General features: G+C 44.5%; 1 protein-coding gene across 1 annotated transcript in view; it reads left to right on the top strand.

Moving 5' to 3' along the window:
- The window catches only part of ZCCHC24 (zinc finger CCHC-type containing 24), a 189396-nt gene that overhangs the window by 47143 nt on the left and 130078 nt on the right, over positions 1-12175 (top strand). Inside the window, exon 2 of the mRNA XM_058189521.1 lies at positions 10951-11151. Coding sequence (XP_058045504.1) covers positions 10951-11151 — 201 coding nt within the window. The remainder of the gene's footprint in view (positions 1-10950; positions 11152-12175) is intronic.

Raw genomic sequence — 12175 nt, 5'->3', positions numbered from 1 at the left:
CCTTTTGGGAAAAATGTATTTTCTAAAACTAGCTCATAACACCACTTTTTTTTTTTGGAATAGTACCATAAAATTATATATCAATGGAAAGATAATTTAATCAAGAATGTAATGTAATAGTAGCTTCCCATCGACCTGTGCACTCCCACAGGGAGGGCCTCCTCCGGGTGCCGTCGGTCAAACAATGTCGGCTGGCGACCCCCAGGGGGAGGGCCTTCTTGGTGGGGGCTCCTGCCCTCTGGAATGAGTTGCCTCCGGGGCTTCATCAACTCCCCAACCTCCAGACCTTTTGCCGCAAGCTGAAGGCGCTTTTGTTTCATCGTGCAGGGCTAGCTTAAATGCAGTTTTTAAATGGGGTTTTTATTCATATTTTAGTTTTTTAGGCCATGAATTGAATCAGTTTTTTATATTGTTTTTAATCTTGTATTATATGTATTTTTATCAGCTGTGAACCATCCTGAGTCCTTCGGGAGAAGGGCAGTATACAAATCGAATAAATAAATAAAATAAATAAATGATAACTTTTATGAAGGATTTGCTATTGGAATAGCAGTTACAGTATAAAGAAGAAAAGTGAAACGTACAGTAGAAAAAATGAGATTTACAAAAATGATCACCATAGAAAAACGAGATATACAAAAATTATCACCACGTCAGTTAATACTTAGTTGGGTAACCTTTAGCATGAATGACAGCCTTACGTCTTCCCATGGAGTGAACCAAGTCTTTTAGTTCTGCAGCTGTTATCATGTGAAGCCAAGATTGAATGATGGCTTCTATTAACTGGGTTTTATTGCTGGGTCGCTTCTGACTAACAAGTTTCTTTAGTCAGCTCCATAGATTTTCAATTGGGTGAAGGTCTGGGCTATTCCCAGGCCATTCCAGCAGTGGAATAGAATTATCTTGAAACTCCAAACAAAAAAGTGGTGTTATTAGCCATCAAACCTCAAAAATACACTTTTCCCAAAAGGTTTCCACAATTTTGGCCACTAACTGTAAACTAACAAAGGCTTCTTTTTGCTCTCAGTTTACACAATCATCACATATGTAACTTTTTTTTATGAACTATAATGGTAGAAATGTAGGATTTTTTTTTTTACTATTATTTACATTTATATCCCGCCCTTCTCCGGAGACTCAGGGCGGCTTATAGTGTGTAAGGCAATAGTCTCATTCTATTTGTATATTTACAAAGTCAACTTATTGCCGCCCCAACAATCTGGGTCCTCATTTTACCTACCTTATAAAGGATGGAAGGCTGAGTCAACCTTGGACCTGGTGGGACTAGAACCTGCAGTAATTGCAGGCTGCTGTGTTTTTTAATAACAGGCTTCTTACAGCCTGAGCCACACTGCGGCCCAAAATGACATAGAACTTAGAATCAAAAGGGACCTTGAAGTCCAACCCCCTGCCCATCCCGGATAAATGGTGGTCCAATCTTTTCCTGAAAACCTCCGGTGATGGAGCACCCACAACTTCTGAAAGCAAGCCGTTCCATTAATTAATTGTTGTCACTGTTAGCAAAAAACTCCTAATTTCCAGGTTGACAAGCTCCCTCTGACAAGCTTCCATCCATTGGTGGAATCACCATCCCATGTCAAGACGCAATCTCTCTAAGGAGCTTGCTTTGAATATTTCTAAAAGAGAAGGAATGTTTGACGTGACATTTTCAGTTTGATTCAGGGCAGGAAAGTGAAGCAGTGACTGATTTTGTTTTCTTGGGCTCCAAGATCACTGCAGACGGGTGACCACGGCCATGAAATTAAAAGAAATCCTTCCCCTTTGGAAGGAAAGCAATGGCAAACCTAGCCAGCATACTAAAAAGCAGAGACATCACCTTGCCAACAAAGGACTTGTAGAATCAAAGCTATCGTTTCCTTGTTAGTGATGTACAGCTGTGAGAGTTGGACCATAAGGAAAGCTGAGTGCCAAAGAATTGATGTTTTCGAATTGCGGTGTTGGAGAAGGCGCTCGAAAGTCTCTCGGGCTACAAGGAGATCCAATCAGTCAATCCTAAATGAAATCAACCCTTCTTTGAAAGGATCGATCCTGATGCTGAAGCTCAAATACTTCGGCCACCTAATGAGAAGAGAGGATCCTTGGAGAAGAGCCAGAGATGGGTAAGGATGCAAGGTGAAAGAAGATGGGGGCAGCAGAGGATGAGATGGTTAGATCAGGGGTGAAATGCTCCCGGTTCTGACCGGATCTCGTGATCCGGTAGCGATCGTGGCTGGTGGTTCAGCGATCCGGTAGCAATCGCCGAACCATCGGTGACACCCGCCGCCTGGATGTTATTACTTCCTGGTTTTGCGCATGCGTCATTACTTCCTGCTTTTGCAGAAGGTCTGCACATGCATGTGATGCTCATGTGCAGTGTGTGGACTTCCGAGCCAGTAAGGAAGGTAAGTCAATTTCACCCCAGGTTAGATGGTATCATTGACACAATGAACATGAGTTTGGGCAGTTTCCAGAAGACAGTGGAGGATGGAGAGAGTGGGGATTGGCGTCCTACAGTCCATTGGATCACAAAGAATCGGACATGACTGAACAATATCAACAACTGCAGTTTTGTGACTGAAGCACCCATCTATAAGCACTCATGTTTCCCATTCTGACAATTGCACACCTGCAGGCATGTATTAACTCCAGGGTATGTTTTGGAAAGTAATTTTTTTTATAAAAAAGATAAAATACAAAGAGAAACAAGAATTGAGAAAATTTAAAGAGAGACAGAGAGAAGAGAGACAGAACTTCCTATAGTGACTTCCTATTTACTCTGCACAGGAGTGCAAAAAAATTTAAATAAATCACAATCTCAGCCTTTTGCTTCACAGTTCTATATGTTTCAAGCCACTTCCTTAAGAACAAAGTCTGTTGTGTCTTGCCCGCCCTCAGAGCAGCCGGGGCCTTCTTATCTGCTCCCGAACACGGAGGAATGTATGCCTCCTGGCCCCAGTCCTGGCTCCATGCCCAGACAAACTGCAGAAGAAGGAGCACCTCTCGGCCCCAGCCCTGACTCCATGCCCAGGCAAACGGAGCAGCTGGACTCCTCCCCCTCCTCCACAGCATGTGAGCCTGAGGAGGGTTTATTACCAACAGCTGATTGGAGTGACCCTCGCATCAGAAGATTGGATAAGCGGAGGCAACAGAAGGAAGGGAGGGGCAGGCCTTAATGAGTGCTGAGTCATGGAGCCACACCCCATGGCCTATATAAAGGATCTGCTTTCTGGCAGTCTCTGAGTCAGGCAAAAGTCGAACTTATCTTGCTGAAGTCACTTACTGGTCTCCTGCCTGCTCTGAGGACTTTGCTAGGACTTTGGGCAGAGCTGCAGAGGCAAACCTGATTCGGATTTCCCTGACCCGGCCGTCAGCGGAGGAGTGGGACACGACAGAATGACTGGCCCATGGTGCCTCTGCCAGTGAAAAGGGAGGGCTGCGCACGGTATCAAACTCGATTTCATTGAGGGTCACATCAGGGTTGTGTTTGACCTTGGGGTGTGTGGCCAGGGTGGGAGTGGCCAGCTCAATGTCACTTGTGTCGGGGGCACCTGTGGCAGCCCCAGTGCTCTGCGAAAACAGGCTCCTGAGCTCCATTTTCGGATGTGACGGATTCCTGCAATCCTCTGCCAGTGAAAATGGAGCACGTGAGGGCCATGGGCAGTTGCAGGAGGCTGTCGCAGCTGAAAATGGAGCTCAGGACCCTGTTTCTGCTGGCAGAGCACTCGGGCCACCACAGGTGCCCGCAACACAAGTGACATCGAGCTGGCCACACCCACCCCAGCATTGCCCACTCTGCCCCCACCCCCTGAGGTCCAACCACAACCGTGATGCGGCCCTCAATGACATTGAGTTTGACACCCCTGGATTAGAACCATCAGTTTTTCTGCCTCCTTTTTGAAAGTGAATTCAAAACCTTCCTTCACTGTACTCAGTTTGTTCTTCCATTCACCAGCTTGAGAGCTGTATTACTGAACCTTTGAGGACTACGAAGGGAATAATTGTCTCACTGTTGTTTTCCTCTTTATAAACTCGTTTCCTTTTGTTTTCTCTCTGCAAACAATTATTTGTCTGCAACGGATCTGGGGGAAACTTTGAAGGAAAATCAATATACTGTAGCATGAATTCCTTGGTCTTCATTGGCAAGACAGTTAAGATACCATAGTCAAGGAACGCAGGTGGTCATTGACTTACGACCATTCATTTAATGAAAAAAGTGAGTTAGGACCATTGTTCACTCTTACGACCGTTGCAGGATTCCCCACAGTCATGTGATCAAAATTCAGACACTTGGCAATTGACATGTATTTATGACATCTCTTGGACCTACTCCCGAGTCGTCCTCTTTGCTTGAGCTGCTCTTGCCTTCTGGCAGCTCTTCTCATGTGTGCATTAGGAACAGGCTCCTCCTGTTCCTCTGCCTCACTACTGTCAGCCTCTGGAGTCTGCATATCACTCCCTGATGTCCCTGGCCCCACCTCTGCCTCTGATGCAGAGCCCTCATCCGGGCCTTCCCCAGCCTCCAGGATTGGCCCATGTTCTTCCTCAGCCTCATCGCTGTCCGACTCCGCTGCCAACTCCGCAGGCTGCTGGCAGACCACAACACCAAGATTCACTTTACAGCTGCGTTACTAACTTAACAACTGCAGTGATTCACTTAACAGATGCGTAGCAAGAAAGGTTGTAAAATGGGGCAACTCACTTAATGAATGTCTTACTTAGCAATTGAAACTTTGGGCTCAACTGTGGTCATAAATCGAGAACTACCTGCATGCTAAGTATTTTGACAGACGTTCTTCCTTTCTGCACCCTGCACAACATCACAATTAACGTGCCTTGAAAAATCCACAAACGAAAAAGAAATGGTGATATTCATAAAGTCAAATGGAGCGAGCGGGTTATATTTTTTCGATCTAATCCCCAGTTCTGGAGTTCTACTTGATAGAATTTCACTGAGCTCCATAGAGTCGCAGTCCTAAAATAAATCTTCCTCAAATAAATTGGTTGAGTTCTGGAGGAAGTTCAGACAGAAGTTACTTCCTTTTCTTGCAAAAGTTGTAATTGTGTATAGTATACACAAACCATTACAGGTTCTCCATTTTATTCCTTACCACTCAAGTTGAAATTAGTGTCCTTCCACTGGCCAGAAATGAGAAAAATAAAGACCGAAGAGAAGGAAGGAGCGGATCAAACGGTCTGTGAAATTAATCAGAGTCTTGTTAACGCTAAAGAGCCCAAAGAGGCTAACAGAGCATAACAGAATAGAATAACCGAGTTAGAAGGAACCTTGGAGGTCTTCTAGTCCAACCCCCTGCTCAGGGGGCTGTCAAGTGGCTTTCAGACAAGTGGCTGTCTTTTATGTACACTGAGAGCATATGCACCAAAACAAATTCCTTGTGTGTCCAATCACACTTGGCCAATAAAAAATTATATTCTATTCCATTCTATTCTCAAAAACTTCCAGTGTTGGAGCATTCATAACTTCTGGAGGCAAGTTGTTCCACTGGTTAAATTGTTCTAACTGTCCGGAAATTTCTCCTTAGTTCTAGGTTGCTTCTCTCCTTGATTAGTTTCCACCCGTTGCTTCTTGTCTTGCCTTCAGGTGCTTTGGAGCAGCGGTCACCAACCGGTGGTCCGTGGAAAATTTTTGGTGGTCCACAGAAAAATTATTTGCATGTTTTATATTGCACTAAATCAGGGGTCCTCAAACTGTGGCCCCTGAGCCGGATATGTGCAATGAACGTTTGTGTTGCTGCACAGAGTCTCCCCCTTCGGGATCTCTTTGTGTGGGTCGGAGAAGGGGGAGAAATTCCACCTTGGGGTCTTCTTCAGCCTCCTGGTGTGGGGCTTTGGGCAAAGGCTGGAAGGAAGCGCCACTGGTGGCAAAGAGCCAGAGGACTTTGTTCCAGTGGGACTGGAACTGGCTGACCACCTCAGCCCACTGAGACTCCAGGCCTTGCACTTCTACAGGTCTTCCCTCTGCTTGGAAAGCCTATGCTCGTAGTCCTCAGTGAGGTGCTTCTACTGAGCCTCCTTCTTGGTCAGATCCAATTTGAACGGAGCTGTTTTGCCAACTCTTTCTCTTGGTGGCTGTTTAGCTCCAACAACTGCTTCCTGTTGGGGTCCTAAAGAGCCCGGGTGGGCAGGCGAGGAGTGGCTGGGAGGGGACGGGCGTGTAGAAGCTGGTGCGGTGCCCCTTGACATGAGTGACATCGAGTTGGCTACACCCACCCAGTCACATGACCACCTAGCCACGCCCACGCAGCAAGTCATCAGGCAGATCATATTAGTGGTCCATGGGATTTAAAATTATGAATTTAGTGGTCCCTGAGGTCCGAAAGGTTGGTGACCCCTGCTCTGGAGAACAGATTGACTCCCTCTTCTTTGTGGCAACCCTTGAGATATCGGGACACTGCTATCAAGTCACCCCTGGTCCTAGAATAGCTATACCCAATTCCTGCAACCATTCTTCATATGTTTTAGCCTCCAGTCCCCTAATCATCTTTGTGGTTCTCCTCTGCGCTCTTGTCTAGAGTCTCCACATCTTCTTTACATTGTGGCTGACTTTGTCTCTTGGAGATAGCTGCCATCGCAACCTGTCCATGCTGATAATCCAGAACTCCTGCTGTGATATCCTGACTATCTATTTCAGGGGTCCTGACTATCTATTTCAGAGGTCTCCAACCCTGGCAACTTTAAGACTTGTGGACTTCAACTCCCAGAATTCCTCAGCCAACTTCGTTGAAGTTCACAAGTCCACAAGTCTTAAAATTGCCAAGGTTGGAGACCCCTGCTCTAGACTCCCAGGAGGGAGGGGCTGCTGGCTGAGGAATTCTGGGAGTTGAAGTCCACAAGTCTTAAAGTTGCCAAGGTTGGAGACCCCTGATCTATTTCATTCACTGCCTTCCCCTTATTATTTCCCTTAGTCTGGAAGAAACAAAAGAAAGCAAGAAACAACCAACACTTCCTTGTTCAACTGCTGAATCTGTAAAAACAAAACAAAAAAACCCACCAGAAAACAGAAAACAAAGGAATGAAAGCAAGAGGCAAGGAAAACACCAGAGGTCTGGCTTTTGTGGCAGGCAGCCCAGCAACTTTGTCTGTCAAAGGGAGGAAGTGGGGAGTTTCTCTCTCTCTCTCTCTCTCTCTCTCTCTCCCTCCCTCCCTCCCTTCTCCCCTCTTATTAATATAGTCTCATTAGCTCTAGAGAACCATCCCATCTTAATGAAGGATTTGTTTATGTGGGAGAGGAAGTAATACTAATTTTGACTCATAGCCAAACCATTCAAATTTCGAGATCTCCTTCCTACAAAAGTCTATGGAGATTCTCAGTCATCCAGGTCATGGTTGACAGAGATGGTATTCAGCCAATTCGGACCAGTTTGGGTGTGCCAGTAGTGGCAACCTGAATGGCCCACCCGCCCGCCCACCCGGGCGCAATCCCGTCCTATATCACTGTGTTTTTCATGCCGCACGTATGCGCGGATGGCCCGCGTGAGCGAATTGCCGTGTTGTTTGATGTCACACTCATGGGCAGATGGCACACGTGAGCCAATTGCGGTGTTTTGTGATGTCGCACGCATGCACAAATGGTGCATGTGCGTTCTCATTTCCGGTGCTGGGCAAACCGGTTGCTACAGTATGTGAAGCCCACCTCAGATGGTTATCCCAAAGGTGTTTTTTCAAGAGGCAACTGGACTTTCTGGTTTTTTCTTGGAGACATTTCACTTCTCATCCAAGAAGCTTCTTCAGCTCAGAGCTGAAGAGAGAGTGCTAACGATGAGATGACTGCCAGGAATATGAATCCTTCCATCCTCCACCATTCAGTCAGAGCTGAAGAAGCTTCTTGGATGAGAAGCGAAACATCTTCAAAGAAAAACCAGAAAGTCCAGTTGCCTCTTGAAAAAACACCTGTGGGACTTCCTACAAAAGCTGATGTGAGTTGAAGACATTACCCATTCCGTCATCCCATTCCCCAAATCAAAGTTGTCCCATCACATTGGTGTGGATTAGCCATGAGTGAGTCTCCGCAGATCCTTAATGGCTGCTTTTTGTGTTTACCTTTCATAGGTATCCATTACCACTGGCCAAACACTTCTCTAGCAGATTGTCCACTTATATCTTGTCCTTGTAGTAAGCATAGAACAGACATTGGCATTTTATGGACCACATCTGGCCCTGTCCGGAATGGGGACAACTCACCCCAGCCAATTCACCATGGTCAACTCACCACAGGACAACTCTCCTCGAGACAATTCAACTGTTCAACTTGATTATTTGAATTAGTGAAACTTATTTTAATTTTTGTCATTCACATTTCATTTTGTCCCTCCTTTCTTTAAAGATTTTACTCTATTCCTCCAATTCTTCGCTATTAGTATTAACTCTTGTCCTGCAATGAGTTGGCCATGAGTAGTTGGTTGTGGTGAGTTGGATAGGGCAACTTGGCCATGGCGAGTTGTCGTAGATGGGTCCCTGTCTAGCTCAGGAGAGATCGATCAGTAATTAGAAAACAAATATAAATAAATGTAGGGCATGTATTTTAGGGACGCGGTAGCTCAGTGGCTAAGACGCTGAGCTTGTCGATTGAAAGGTCGGCAGTTCAGCAGTTCGAATCCCGTTACTTGTCCCAGCTTCTGCCAACCTAGCAGTTCGAAAGCAAGTAGATGCAAGTAGAAAAATAGGGACCACCTTTAGTGGGAAGGTACCAGCGTTCCGTGTGCCTTTGGCATTGAGTCATGCTGGCCACATGACCATGGAGACGTCTTCGGACAGCATTGGCTCTTCGGCTTTGAAACGGAGATGAGCACCGCCCCCTAGAGTCGGGAATGACTAGCATGAATGTGTGAGGGGAACCTTTACCTTTACCTTTAAAGCGTGTATGCAATACAACTACATTCACTGCTTTTATTTTGAAGGCAACAGCTACCTTATTTTTTGGACTATAAGACGGATGTAAATTTACAGAAGGAAAACAAGAAAAAAATAGTTTTTGGCCTGCACGCATTAGATTTTTGCCCTCCAAGGCCCCAGAAGCACTCTGCAGTGCTCTGCATGGCCCTTTTCCACCAAAAACATGCCCCTTTTCATAAAAAATGTGCCCATTTTTGACCTGCAGAGTGCTTCTGGGGGCCAGGGCGGGTGAAAACGTGATGTGCGGAGGGCTTGGGAGCCCAAAAATGCCTGTATTCGGTCCATAAGATGCATCTAAATTTTCACCCACTTTTAGGGGGAGGGAAAGTGCATCTTATACTCTGAAAAATACAATTTTTAAAAAAAAATTGTGTATGTGTGTGTGCACACGCGTGCGTGCGTACACACCTTCACAATAATATCTTGGTCCTATTGGTTCGGTCCCCCCACAACACTCCCAGTTTCTCGTGTGGCCTCTTGAGAAAATTATTTATGTAGCCTTGGAAAGTCTTTGTCAAAGAGAAGATTCGGCGCTCTGGAGCCATCTTCCGCATATTCAGCCTTCTTTTGATTCTCAGGATTTTAATTTCTCGGTTCAGCAGAATTTGAATACATTTGTAAGGAAGTGCATTTTTGTGCTAGGCCTTGGGCAAAGTTTTTGTTTGATAGAGGTTTGCAAACAAGAAAAGACGAGGTCCTTTTTACCCTTAACTTTGAACTGACACTAAAGCCAGCAGGCATCCCAGAGCAAGTGGTGGTGGTGGTGGGGGGGGTTTGAAAAAGCCAGGAGCAATTAACACAGAATAGTTAAATGACCACAGGTTTTCTGCAGGAACAAAACAAAAACAGATGTGGATCTAACTTCTCTGTATGGTTTCTTTTCGTAAAATTCAGAACAGAGTCTTTAAGGCTGTTTTAACCCGCCACAAATAAGCAATTACTTATTTTACGTGTTTGACCTTTCCTGGCGTTTTAAAATGTCATATATTTTTTCAATAGCTTTGGATGCCAAGAATGTCTTGGCTTGTGTGTGTGTGTGTGTGTGTGTGTGTGTGTGTGTGAGAGAGAGAGAGACCATGCATTTTTTTAAAAAAAAATGGTTCTCGTCAAACTTCTAACCACACAAGGATTGTTGAAAGCAAGAGAATCAAATAATAGCTCTTTGTATCCGAATAGTGTTGCTTTCCTATTTCCTGAATGCACCAATTCATTCTTCTTCCTGTGGACTTGCAGATGGGTGGCAGACTTCAATGCCCATAATCCTCAGCCTGAAGTCCAATATATCGAAAGAGGAAGGCCAGTATTGCTTATTTCAGCCAAAGAAATGTTGCCTCTGTTTGGCTGTTGGCCTAAATCGGGTGTCGGCAACCTGTGGCTCCAGAGCTGCATGCAGCTCTTTGGGCCTACAGTGTCCCATCACTGGTTGGCCCTGCCCCTCACTCCTTTTATTTTTTATTTTTTAGGAAATTTTTGGAAATCCAGGCTGAGTGTCATCTGTGACATCTACAATATCAAAATGTTAGGAGTTAATAAGTATGTAAAAGAATACATTACACTTGTAATGAGCATCTTAAGGTTAGAAGTTGAAAGATGAAAATTTTGTATAGGTTATTGTGTTATTACAATAATAAGAGCTGAGGTGGCGCAGTGGTTAGAGTACATCACTGCAGGCTACTTCAGCTGACTGCTAGCTGCAGTTCAGCAGTTCGAATCTCACCAGGCTCAAGGTTGACTCATCCTCCCGTCCTTCCGAGGTGAGTAATATGAGAACCCAGATTGATGGGGGTAAATAGGCTGACTCTGTAAACCGCTTAGAAAGGGCTGTGAAGCACTACGAAGCGGTATATAAATCTAAGTGCTATTATTATTGGTATTACTGTGAACACTGTGTGAAAAATATGTGAACCCAGTCATTACACTGTCCACAAAGAAATGTCGGTTGTTAAAGAAAAACTGCAAATAAAACTTACACCAAAAAAGAAGAAGTGCTCAACTTGGGAAAAATAACAACAAACATATTTATTTTTTTTCTTTTTCCAGGCCTTGAACAGCAGTCTATATAAGAGTGCATCTCCTTACGGCTCTCTTAATAACATCGTGGATGGCTTGAATTCCCTTACAGAACATTTCTCCGACATTTCCATATCATCGGATGCCAGAAAGCCAAGCAAGAGACCTCCACCAAACTATTTGTGCCACCTTTGCTTTAACAAGGGACACTACATCAAAGACTGCCCACAGGTAAGGACCGTACAATCTTGGGAGACCTGTTTCCCGCACCGTTATTGACAAATGAGGTTGAGCATAGATATTTATGTGTGTGTGTGTGTGTGTGTGTCTATATATATATATATATATATATATATATATATATATATATATATATATATAGGTCTTTGGTTGTTCGGGTTTTCTCCCGTGGAGAATTGGTAGTGTCGTGGCGGCGTTTGACGAAGTCTCATTCGTCATCTTCAGGCTTCAGCACGCTGAAGCCTGAAGATGACGAATGAGACTTCGTCAAACGCCGCCAAGACACTTCCAATTTTACACGGAGAAAACCCAACAACCAAAGACCTATATACAAACACCCGTGAAAACCTCAGAAAACATATATATATATATATATATATATATATATATATATATATATATATATATATATGTAGGTCTTTGGTTATTCGGGTTTTCAGTGGTCAAAAGACGGTAACGTGGATCCTTCCTTAGCTTCTTCAACAAATGTGCGAGCCACAATTACCCTGGTTTGGACAACTGTGTGAAAGGGACGTTCAGATATTATTTCTCTCAAAGCTGCTCCTACTCCAAAATACTTCCAAGTGAAAATATTTTTATGATGTGTCCAAGTTGAAGCTAATGTCCAAACTCTTCCAAAGTGACTCATGATTTCTCAGCGGAGACCACACCGTACTTGCCACGGTCCAACCTTGTCATGTCACGGTCATGCCAAGTTGAAAATTCTCAAGCTCCTTGGTGAAATCTTTTTCTCCGAGTTAATCCAGAACCTTGATATTTCAGGAAAGTTTAGAAAGCAACTGTGAAACCTCATGAGAAGTTGGTGATCTTCCGCACTATCATGAGGGCTTTGAGTGAGATCTCAATCCCTCGATCATGAGAGATCTCAGGAGTGAGGGAGGGAACTGAAATTTTGTGCGGTTTGATGGGCCTCTGAGATTCTAGCCTCTGAATATTTCATACACATAAATCAAGCGCATATTTATATCACTGAAGACATCCTGATGCCTTGTAT

This window comes from Ahaetulla prasina, chromosome 6 (assembly GCF_028640845.1).
Source record: "Ahaetulla prasina isolate Xishuangbanna chromosome 6, ASM2864084v1, whole genome shotgun sequence".
In the NCBI taxonomy this organism is placed as follows: domain Eukaryota; kingdom Metazoa; phylum Chordata; class Lepidosauria; order Squamata; family Colubridae; genus Ahaetulla; species Ahaetulla prasina.
The sequence above is the reverse complement of the archived record's forward strand: the minus strand, read 5'-3'. Positions and strand labels throughout refer to the sequence as shown.